Source organism: Hemiscyllium ocellatum, chromosome 2 (genome assembly GCF_020745735.1).
Source record: "Hemiscyllium ocellatum isolate sHemOce1 chromosome 2, sHemOce1.pat.X.cur, whole genome shotgun sequence".
In the NCBI taxonomy this organism is placed as follows: domain Eukaryota; kingdom Metazoa; phylum Chordata; class Chondrichthyes; order Orectolobiformes; family Hemiscylliidae; genus Hemiscyllium; species Hemiscyllium ocellatum.
Window position 1 is genome coordinate 39355391 of NC_083402.1, and position 12376 is coordinate 39367766.

At 37.0% G+C, this 12376-nt stretch overlaps 1 protein-coding gene across 2 annotated transcripts in view; it reads right to left on the minus strand.

The window, feature by feature from the left end:
- Positions 1–543: 543 nt before the first annotated feature.
- hexb (hexosaminidase B (beta polypeptide)) overlaps positions 544–12376 on the minus strand; it is a 42518-nt gene continuing 30685 nt past the window's right edge. The window contains exons 10-13 of one of the 2 annotated variants that reach the window (XM_060836064.1): positions 10994–11168; positions 4260–4350; positions 1348–1452; positions 544–1077 (exon numbers count right to left, since the gene is read on the minus strand). In XM_060836064.1, the coding sequence (XP_060692047.1) occupies positions 1017–1077; positions 1348–1452; positions 4260–4350; positions 10994–11168 (432 nt within the window). In that variant the 3' untranslated portion in view covers positions 544–1016. Of the gene's footprint in view, positions 1078–1347; positions 1453–4259; positions 4351–10200; positions 10373–10993; positions 11169–12376 lie in introns of both variants that reach the window. The other variant, XM_060836074.1, reaches the window with a different exon arrangement.

Consider the following 12376-nt stretch of genomic DNA (forward strand, 5'->3'; position numbering starts at 1 on the left):
ACACTCCTTTGTAATTTTCCAACACTAACTATTCAACTTAAAACTACTTCTAACAGTTTATCGGAACTAGTTCTCTTCATCTAATTGGAATCCTTCTTTACTTTTCAATTTTGATATTAGAATTAATTTTTTGTTTGGTCAATAATTTCCTAGGTGTTCCCTAATAACATACTATCTACGTTACCTACTTTGCTTTCTAGATTCAGCTCGGATTCATTTCTTGCATTAAGGCCATGATCTCTATGACTCTGATGTGGGTGGCACCAGAAAGGCTAGCATTTATTACCAATCTCAAAATACCTTCAAGAGACATACAGTCTGACTGGAGTGTTTCTGCATTTTCAGTCTACTGAAATTGCTGAGCTTCTCAAAACGTCTTCTGCCAAATTACCAAGCTTTTGTTTCTGTTCTTTAAATAGCTCAATAACTGATTAGCAAGCACTAAAAAAGGCCACTGGATTCGAAATGTTAACTCTGCTTTGTCGTCTTCACAGATGCTTCCAGACCTGCTGACAAACTCCAGCAATTTCTGTTTTTGAAAAATTAGGACATGATCAAATTTTATTTTCATTTAATTTCAACACACTGCATTTTTATAATTGTAAGGTTATACATAAACATTTTCTTTAAAAAAAAGTGTAGAGGAAATAATGCATCAAGATAAAATGCCATAATAGCTCAATATTGGTCATGTCGCAAATTTAGACTTTTGATTTTGGTAAGTTAAAATATAACACATAATATTTTCATCACTGACTAGATACATCATTAAAAAAATTCTAAGAGAAGGCAACAATAAAGTTCATTTTTAAAATATAATTTTGAACTTTATTGCACAATCCTTCCAAATGACATTTTAAAAAAAATCAAACATTCATTCTTATTCCAAAACAAAATTCTGTAAAACCTCAGTGTCGATCAAATTTAATTTTAAGTTATGTTAGTTTGCATTGAATTACTAAAGATGCATCGGTTTTCTTGTTCCAGAGAAGCTTCATTTGATCAGATGAATGTTGTTACCCTCTATACTCATAATCACAGTGGCCAACAAACAGTGGTTCAGCTGGTATCCCACGTCTGCAACAAGGGGGTAAAAAAAAACGTCAGTTGCTTGTACTAATACTGCAATTTAGTGAACAGGTTGAAAGGACGTCTTTCAATATGCTCCTTAAGCAGATTCAATGCATCAATATCATTACTAATGATGAAATCCAAATTAGAACCACCTTACTTGTTTACTGTGGATGTAGTGAGACTTGACGAGAGGGCAATTTAAACAAACACTAAAGACAATTATGCAAATGAGGAATATTTGAAATAAACAGCAAATTTTAGATCAGTTTTTACCGGACCATGCGGCAGCGATGTTTGGTTAGCCTCTTGTATGCATCACTTATATTTGTTGTATTTTCAGTGCTCCAAAGACGCTCACCAACTGCACTTGCCCGAGGCCTTCAGGGAAAAAGTGAAAGTAGAGATGCATTTTCAATGACCAGCCCTGTTCTATAGTTTGAATATGTTGAATTATGCAGGAAATATGAAAACTGGTCCTTTAGGCCTACTACATTAATGGATAATATCCTGCCTAATCCGACAGTGGCCTCTATTTTCCTGCCTGTCCTTCCATAAACTTGTATCCTTCAACAAAATCAAACAGCCTTCAAATGATTCAGCCTGCACTGCTTTCAGAGGAAGAGAATTCCACATGTCACAAATCCATAAAAAAACTCCTAACCTCCACCTTAATTGGCAGACTAATTTGTGAAAAATAAAATCCCGTCGTTCCACACTCACCCGAAGGGGGAACATCCTTTCAGCATTCACTGTAGCAAGTAACTTTAAGATCATGACTGTTTCAACAAAGATCATTATGCACTCTTCTGAACTTTAAATGGCTATAAGCCCACATGCTCAACTTAGCTTACAAAGATAAATCACTTCAGCTCAAAATCAGCTGAGTAAACCCAAGCAATTGTTATAAAGACAAAAAAAACATATATATGCATTTTAACCAATGTTCAAGCTGCAATAAAATTTCTTTTGTGAATTCTGTTCTTTTGCAAACAGCTATACCATTTGCCTTTCTAAGTACTTGCTGTGCCTGCACTCTGAATTTCTGTGGTTCATGATGCAGAACAACCGTGTTCCTCTATAAATTTAACTTAACAGCCCAGAAACAGGTCTTCTGTCCAATCCTCCTATGTCAACCAATATTTGCCAACATTTAGCCCATATTCCTCTAAACCCTTGTTGGTATTCATATACCCATCCTTTTAATGATGCCTTTTAAATGTTATAATTGTACTAGCCTCCATCAATTCCTCTAACAGCTCATTCCATACACTCACTACCCTCTGCATGAAAAAGTTGTCCATTCAATTCCTTTTAAATCTCTAATCTTTAAAGTATGCTTTTTAGTTCTGGACATCCCACTCCGGGGAAGAGACATTGTCTACTTCCCATAAACCTCTAAAGGTCACCCCTCAGCATCTGATGCTCCAAGTAAAATAACCTCAACCTATTCATTCTCTCCCTATAGCTCAAATCCTCTAACCCTAGCAACATCTTTGAAAGGGTTCAGAAAAGATTTACAAGTTTCACAACATCCTTCCTATATCAGAGACCAGAATTACACACAGTATTCCAAAAATCGCCTTACCAAATGTCCTTTACAACCCAACATTACTTCCAAACTCCTATACTCAATGCACAGATCAATAAAGGCAATCATACAAACATCATCTTCATTATCCTATCTACCTGTGACTCCACTTTCAAGGAACTATGAATTTGCACCCCAAGGTCTTTGTTCAGCCACATTCCAGAGGATCTTACCATTACCTGCCCTCATTTGCCTTTCCAAAATACAGTGCCTCACATTTATCGAAATTATCCATCTGCCACTTTTTGGCCCATCTGATCAAGATCCTGTTGTACTGAGGTATACTTCTTGGCTGTCCATCTGATTATACTTGTCCATAGTTGCATTGTAAATGTTGCACAATTCAGATAAAGAGCCTTTAGTTTTTTGTTAAAAATTAGTTTGTGGGATGTGGGTGTCACTGGCTGGCCAGCATTTATTGCTCATTACTAGTTGCTTGAGAGATGGTACTGAGTTGCTTTCTGAACCACTGCAGTCCACATTCTATAGGTTGACCCACAATGCTCTGAGGGAGGGAGGGAACTATCATTCTTGCTGCACTCCAAGTTCATATGTTCCACCATTCTCTGCTCGTCATTATATATGTCATGCCTTTTCTATCCTTGCCCTTTTTAATTTAATCACATATGACATATGAATCCTCCATTCTGGGCTACTAATTGATTACATTTGTTTTTAAGTCCTCCCTTGGATCAAGCATCGGGAATAAAATAAAGTATATTTAAGAGCCCACATCTGATAAATCGCAAATTAGACAAACAAAACTTAAGAAATTAAGAGAAGTGGGAAATCTTAAACTTTCAGTAGTAAATAACATTCTATTTTACTCTGGAGGATTTATTCACTTATTCAGTAGTCTGTTCATGAAACATCAAGTCAAAAAAAATCTCTTTAAAAATCTTTAATCTATAAAATACTTGTAAAACATTTATGTACTGCAGACTTGTTTCATTTGGAAGCACTTGTTGGGGTGGTGAGAGAACGAGATGAAAGGAGAAATGGAAAGGAAGCATCGGATCAGAAATATCAAGAAGAATGTGGGGTTTAAAATGCCAAGTACAAAGCCTGCATACTGAATACACCACATCTCAAAACATCATGTCCCCTCAGTCAAGGAGGATGTGGCAAAACTTGCACACAGTCAGGCTAAGCCCTCAAAAATAACCAATTTTATCAAAATAATAAATATTATTTGCCAGAACTGATTTCCCTTCAGAATCATACAAGATCTGTAGAGCTATTTTGAATGCCAAGAATTTCACAACCAGCAACAATATGCAACTTCTAAATCGCCCCAATAATGAATCTTATTTTCACCAAAAGTGTAAGTTAATCAATAGTTTATAGATGCCACCTGGCAAGATGTGAACTGGTAAAAGTGCCAAATATCTCATTCTACAAGCATTTTGTCGTCCATCCCCAACTACGATGGAGAAAAACCAAACAAAAATCTGAACACAGTATAACAAAACCATAACTACATACATTGCTGAATTAAAATGTATTGCATGAAAGGTTTTGAAAACTACAAAAAAAATTGACTTAATTTCTGGGTTGAGAAAACTATATATCTAATAGAAGCGGGAAATTTTGATACCATAATCGTGAGGCAAGATTGGTTGCATCCACATATTCACCCCAGAGACAAGCTTCTCCACCAATCACCAACTTCTTCTGTGCTGCAGTTCCTGTAAATTTTTTAAAACGAGGGAAGGTTACTAATGAGACAACAAATCAAGAAAGAAAAACTCTAAGTTCAATTATCCAAGCAAATAAGTAGACCTTTAGAATGAGTTGGCAGAATAATAATCATAAACTATATTGTAGAACAATTCACATTATTTAACATCTTTAGAATACTAAATGGATTCCAAAACTAAATATTTTACATTTGTGATATTTGCAGCAAAAAGAAAAATTGGAAAAAAATCATGCAACATTAACTCTGGGGGAAAAAAAAAAATCACAGTTGGGTTAACTTTTTTCCAACGATGTTGCCTAAAACAACTGTATGCAACATTTTCAACTGTCTCAAAATATAGTGCTGTTGAAGGCAATATTTATATTTGAAAAAGTACTATATTTATAGAATTGTGAAAATACAACATACACTAAAGAAAATACATGATGAAATTCATTGATCCAATCAAAATTAAAAACTTAATTACCACAAATCTATTGATTTAAATGGTAAGAGAATGCAGTAGTATGACGAACTTTTAAAAGTTTTTAAAAAATGTTCATTACTTGTTTTATTTAAAAAGACAAATTATGGCACAGGTGTCAATTGTGATGACCAAGCAAATAGAACAGATGAGTTTGCCTTTGTCAATCAAAAGAATAAAACGTATTGTAACATTTGAATACTGAAATATTCCTTGTACATGATGTTGCAAAGTGCAGACTTCCTTAATTTACAGAAATGTCAGCCCCATTTTGTATCAATCAGATTATGTATGGTCAGGTAGAGTTCAGTAAACTCTCCAAATCATTGACTAGTATATATTAAATCTATGAAGTAGAGGTTTGGACTGCTGCAGTTCGTTCATTTTATATGTTGCTACAAGAGATAGTGGCAATAGCAGATGAGATTCAAGTGTTTTCTATCCAAGTCCAGACACTTATGCCTTTCAACAAGGAATACCTAATCAAATCAATCAATCAATCAATCAGTTGTTTGAATGTTTCAAAAGTACACATTACTGAACGTAGAGCTTCTCCACGTGCTCTTTGGCATTTCAAAAAAATTGAAAGAAAGCTTGGCTGCATTGAATTTGGCAAAGATTACATTCTCAACAGCTCAAATGGCAAATGCAAATTATTTAAGTTAGTGGTAGTAAAGGGTGAAAGTTTGAGGAATGTGAAAAGATTTACAAAAATTGTTAGCAGCATGCACTTTTTGGAAAATGGTAAATCCTTCAAACAGAGAAAAAAAATTGTACAATCCAGAAGTCAAGCACTTAAAATGCTGCTTCTAAGTTACTGATTCAAATTTAAAGATCCAAATAGATTCTCTTGCATACTCTATTGTTTCAAACAAAACACTTAATGGTAAGGTCCTAGGGAATGTTGCTGAACAAAAGAGACCTTGGATTGCATGTTCGTAGTTCCTTGAAAGTGGAGTCACAGGTAGATAGGATAGTGAAGGCAGTGTTTGGTATGCTTTCCTTTATTGGTCAGAGTATTGAGTACAGGAGTTGGGAAGTCATGTTGCAGCTGTACAGGACATTGGTTAGGTCACTTTTGGAAGATTGTGTGCAATTTTGGTCTTCTTCATATCGGAAGGGAATTGTGAAACTTGAAAGGGTTCACAAAAGACTTACAAACGATGTTGCCAGGGTTGGAGAATTTGAGCTATACAGAGAGGTTGAATAGGCTACAGCTGCTTTCCCTGGCGCGTTGGAGGCTAATGGGTGACCTTATAGAGGTTTATAAAATCATGAGGGGCATGGATAGGATAAATAGACAAATTTTCTTCCCTGGGGTGGGGAGTCCAGAACTAGAGGGCATAGGTTTGGGGTGACAGGGGAAAGATATAAAAGCGACCGAAACAGTACAATACTTATAGAAGGTGGTATTCTATGATTCATGAAAACTGATTGCTCACTGTGATTATGGGTTGATATCTTCCCACCAGATGTGGATAAATGTACAAAGTATTGCAGTCTTTTCAGGAATCTCTGGAAATGTGGTTGTAATTTCTTGCTGCTTAAACTTACCAAATTGAAAGATTAAACTAGATGAACATGTGGGAAGGGTTGGAGTGGGATTGAGGGGAAGAGAGGTGCTGAAAGTTTGAGATCAGGTAGATAGAATGAGAATGTAAAAAAAAAGATAGATCAGTTGGGACAAAACGGCCTGTTGTTTCGATTTTTGTATATCGTGATATATTTTAGATAAAAGCAACATTCTGTCTATGCATATTAAAAGTTATGCATCTCATTTCATTTGCCCAAATAGTATACAACAATAAAATTAACCAAATTATGACAGTGTCCTAAACAGCAAGTACAGGCATATGATTTTACAAACCACACTAATAGGATTAGAGTGAGTGATTTATAAAAATATAATGCATTAACTTAAAGGGATGCCATGCAGAATACTGACTGCCACACGTCAATTAGAAAAGTTAAAAATGGAAGAGCTGGCATATTTTAATTGGGACAGGTGAAATATAGCATTTAGATAACTTTCCAAAAGTAAGAAAGCCTAGAGCAGGAGGTACAGAGTATGAAGTTATTCATTTGCCTGCTAGCACAGAACATTACAAAAAAACGGAGTTACTACCTGTTCAAAATGAGATATAATTCAATGGGAAGCAGGTGGTCAGTAACTAGAAAAGCAAATTTCTAATACTTAAACACAATGACCAAAGGAGAAAGGATTTGTGCAATACAGATGATCTGTAAAGAAGGAAATGATATAGAAAAGGAAAGCAGTGGAGGGTAATGCAGAATTACAAGGAATCAAGCTACTTAGAAGTTTCTCCAAAGAGCAAGCGAAGAAATGAGTTACATGGTTTATTTGAAGTGTATGGCTAGTGTTAAGAGGAGGTTGACACCCCTTTGATAATCAAAACCCACACACCCAAAGAAAATAACCTTGTCTTGTAAATCTGATAAAAGGGAGAAAATTTGCAATTTTTGTGAAGATTTGTAGCTCAGGCTGTAAGCTTGCTTGCTGAGCTGGAAGATTTGTTCTCAGCAGTGTCTGCACCATGCTAGGTAACATCAGTGAGCCTCCGTTGAAGTGTTGGTGTCATTTCCAGTTCTTTTTCTGAGAGGCTGGTAAATGGGGTCCAAATTGATATGTTTGTCAATGGAGTCCCGGTGTGAATGTCAGGCCTCTGAATTCCCTTCATTTAATCTGTCCCAAGATGGATGTATTGTCCCAGTCGAACAGGTGTCTCTAATCATCTGTGTGTAAGGATACTAGTGATAGTTGGTTGTCATCAAGTCATTGTCATTGCGATGTACAGCATGGAAACAGACCCTTCAGTCCAATTTGACCAAGCTGACCAGATATCCCAACTCAATCTAGTCCCATCTGCCAGCACCCAGCTCATATCCCTTTAAAGGGGTGGCACGGTGGCTCAGTTTAGATTCCAGCCTCAGGCGACTGTCAGTGTGGAGTTTGCACATTCTCCTAGTGTCTGCGTGGGTTTCTTCCCACAGTCCAAAGATTGCAGGTCAGGTGAATTGGCCATGCTAAAATTGCCCTTAGTGTTAAGTGCATTAGTCAGAGGGAAGGGAGTCTGGGTGGGTTACTCTTCGGAGGGTCGGTGTGGACTGGTTGGGCCCAAGTGCCTGTTTCTACACTGTAGGTAATCTAATCTAAAGCCTTCCTATTCATATACCCATCCAAATACTTTTCAAATGTTGCAATTGTACTTGACTCCATCAATTCCTCTGGCAGCTCACTCCATCCACACACCACCCTCTGCGTGAAAATGTTGCTCTTTAGGTCTCTTTTATATCTTTCCCCTCTCACCTTAAACCTATAGCCCTCTAGTTCTGGATTCCCCAGGGAAAAGACTTTGTCTATTTATTCTATCCATGCCTCTCATGATTTTATAAACCAAGGCTTCACTGGGAGGTCGCCACTGATGATGTTAACTAGCCAGGTAATGAAACGCCTGGATATCAAACCTACAGCTCAGTGAGCAAACCTACACCCTAAATTTTATAAACCTCCACAAGGTCACCCCTCAGCCAGGGAAAACAAACCCAGTCTATTCAACTTCTCCCTATAGCTCAAATCCTCCAACCTTGGCAACATCTTTTCTGAACCCTTTCAAGTTTTGTCGTGTCTTTTAGTGGCTAGTTGGTGCTCGTGTATCCTGGTAGCTAGATTCCTAGCCATCTGTCTGATGTAATGTTTACTCCAGACCATTCTGGCCACTAGGCATCATGGTAGCCCACAAACCTACCAACACAAATCTAAAAAGGAGCCTTTACCAACGACCAGCAAAACAAATGTCATATACAAAATACCCTGCAAAGACTGCAGCAAACATTACATTGGATAGACTGGCAGGAAACAAACAGGAGCACCAACTAGACACCAAAAGACATGACCAACTATCAATGGTATCCTTACACACAGACAATGACGTACACCAGTTCGACTGGGACAATACATCCATCATGAGACAGACTAAACGAAGACATGCACAGGAATTCTTAGAGGCCTGGCATTCAAACTGGAACTCCACTAACGTATTGGTTTGGACCTATTTACCAACCTCTCGGAAAAAGAACCAGAAGTAATATCACCCAGCACAACAGACCAAGACAGACTCAAACAGAAACTGAGACAGAACACCGGTGCTTCAACAGAGGCTCACTGGTGTTACCTAGTGTGGTGACAAAGCCTCTGAGAACAAATATTTCAGCTCAGCCAGCAAACTTACAACTTGAGTGAGAAAAGTGGTATAATTTACCTCTTATCCCAAACCTGTTATAAATGGAGTGGTTAAATGAAACGGAATTCTTTCACGCTCTCTAATTAACCAGTAACAATTTATTTATCTAATTCCAGCAGTGAACAAATTAACAGAATTACTAACAAACCAAACAATTTCCCCCTAACTATTCCTAATTGAACCATATTCTACAGTTTAATAATAGGTCCCACTTACACAAATCCAAGAAAACAATCAATTAAAAACTTAGTCTCTCAAAGTTCATAGAATGTGACTTCCAAAATTCTCCTCACCCTCTCCACTGATCATCTTTCTGAAACATGCCTCCACCAAATTTTGGTGACAGGACTGTTCTCTTGGAATTCTGCTGTCTGGAATAATAGCTAACCATGTTGTGGTAACTTTTACTATGGATAGATGGAGCTTTGAGAGAGTTGGAAGTTGTTATCTCTTCAGTTGGATCTTCCATATTTGCCAAAATGCCTTCACCTTTCTACCTTTGATGACCTATTAATTTCTTTACAATTGGATTAGTTCTCGGTTGTCAACACCATCAGGTTTAAATTGGATAGGTTTTTAGTATCTAAAGGCTTGGTTTAAATTAATGGACTAAATTTGAGAAGACTGGTTATCTTGGTAAAAATGCTGCTTGGCTGCTCGATAAAATGTTTCAATTTGGGTGTTCTTTATATAATTTCTTCCCCCCAGATCGCGAAGCATAGAAAAGATTTTTTTTTTAAAAAAAGGGACCACACACACACTTCCCCCCCCCCACCCCTTTACAATTTTATACACCAGCTTCACAACACTAGAAAATGAACTGTTTGTGTCCCTCGCTGTAGTTTCATTTCCCAACAAATAAACAAATAGCTGGAAACATCTCAAAAGTGGAGCAAATTTTAGTCCTCTGCTCATTTTTAGCCCAATTTAGTCACCATTGGCCTTTAAGAGTAACAATCTTAAATCATTATTTTCAATAATACATTCTGTGTCCTAATCATCTTTAAAAACACTTGCGTAGTTTGAAGCTCAATAACAGGTGCTAAAAAAGTTCAATGTCGGAAGAGTACAGATAAAATGTTCCTATATGTGGACAGTTGTAACAACACACCATTGAAGTTGTATGGTTCCACTGCATATATCTTCCGCCAGTCTTGGCCATATGAAATGACATTCAGGTACCATGGAGAGGACAGAAGAGCATGAAACTTAGCAAGTGTTACAGCTGCCATTTGCTGCTGGTAGCCACCTTTCCACACATGGATAATGGTATCCGGCTTCAACTACAAACCAAAAAAGTGCAGAGACAAGAAACCCAACATGATAATTTCAGTCTAACAAAATATCGTTATACAAAGATCTTAGAAACAAAGCTGTAGACTAAAACATCTAAAGTACTTGTTAAACATACTAGTCCCACTTCAGTTCTAAAAGCAAAATTAAGTCAGACATACAAACAGCAGGTAATAAGGAGTCCAATAAAACACATCCAGCTAAATTACGCCATGAATTAGCTCAAAAGTAGCTCAACCAGGCAATAGCAACGTTCCCCTATAAAAGCAGAACAGCTGAAGGAAATACGCAAAGATTTAGTGCTCTGAAACATACACCAGTATATAAAGTACCACAGATTTATGATCATTTAACTTTTACAGCTTCAGCCCAGGTAAAAAAAAACCTTAATCTGCAGGTGATCATCAAGAAAGGTGCAACACAAATGCAAGGAACATGGTATTAACAGAATAATGAAGCAAGTTAAATTTATCAGGTCATCTTATTTTTCACTGAGTGTATATTTAAAAATTAAAATTAGGAATTTTGGATTCAGAAATGTGTAACTAGGGAGGGACAATATATACTATGGCATTATCGTTCCTAATTTTAATTAATGAAAAGTAACCAACCGTTGAAATGGAGAGGCTCAACTTGATGGTACTTTTGCCAGTCCTGTCCATAGGAAATGTAATCTAAGTACCAGGGTGCTGCAAGAATGGTTGTAAACCCAGCTAGTGTTACTTTAGATAACTCTGCTTTCGCATTTCTCTCCATCCACACTTCAACTATAGTGTCTGGCTTAATCTGAAAAAGTAAGTACATTTAAAATTTACGGCCAACTATTCTTAGCATTCAAGTACGATCATCCAAATAAAAAGGATTACCACTGAAGACAATCTGTGTATTAAGGACAAATTATCACGTGAAAAGTTAATGCCCTCAATATTAAATTTGTCACAAAATCTATTGATTGAATTGAGTAGTAAGGCAGCCACATTAAAAGCAGCAAAATAGTTCACAGGTCGGCACAACATCAAGGGCTGAAAGGCCTGTTCTGTGCTGTATTGTTCTATATTCCAGAAGCATAAGGCCAGTACTCCTGTTTGCTGTTTTATTGCATATGCAGGAAATCACTGCATATTAAATGTAAAACAAATTTGATATTCTGATGTAAAAATTGCATTATACATAGCAGTTGACTGGACTACTCACTATGTTAGCTCCAATAGTAAATTTCACTCTGAACAGGACAGAAACTAAACTGCATTAGCATCACTTGCAGGATTGTGGAAGAGGCTCTTAAAATAAAAACAGCCAAATTAATAATGGCACTATATAGAATGACAGTATGGTTACAGACAAGAGGGAGGCATCTCCAAGAGCAATTCAGCTAGCACCACTACCCATATTTTCCTCACAAAAGATGCAAACATTTACACTGGCAGATGTATATTCGATTTTGATAGCCACAACAATTCAGTCGACCTTTATAAGCATTTCAGAACCACTTGCTGTTTAAAAATAACGTCCCTTATATCAGCTTTGAAGGTGCCTGGAAAATGAACCAATCTGTGCCTTCTGACTTTTTATCCTCTAATCGAGGAACTTCTGTCTAGCTGCTTATATTAGATCCTTCATGATCAAGGGAGGACAATCCTAGTTTCTTCAACTCACAACTGAAGTTTCATCGCTTCTCAAACCTTTTCTGCATAGATCCACTTTCAGGTGATGCTTCACAAAATGGATATTTTCAACATTTTTTAAACTAACAAGATGGAGCCGGCAGAGTGGGGCTGAAGAGGGAAAGAGGCAGAGAAAGAAAGAAAGATAAGATACATTTTCCTCAGGGGGTCTTTTCCTCGAAAGATGGTAGAGGCAGAGTATGAACATTTTTAAAAAGCAGAACCAGATAAATTCTTGATGAGCTAGGAATTGACTATTTATTGGGTGTGGATGGGAATAATCAAATCCACGATGATCTTACTGAGTGGCAGAACAGTTTCAAAGGACCA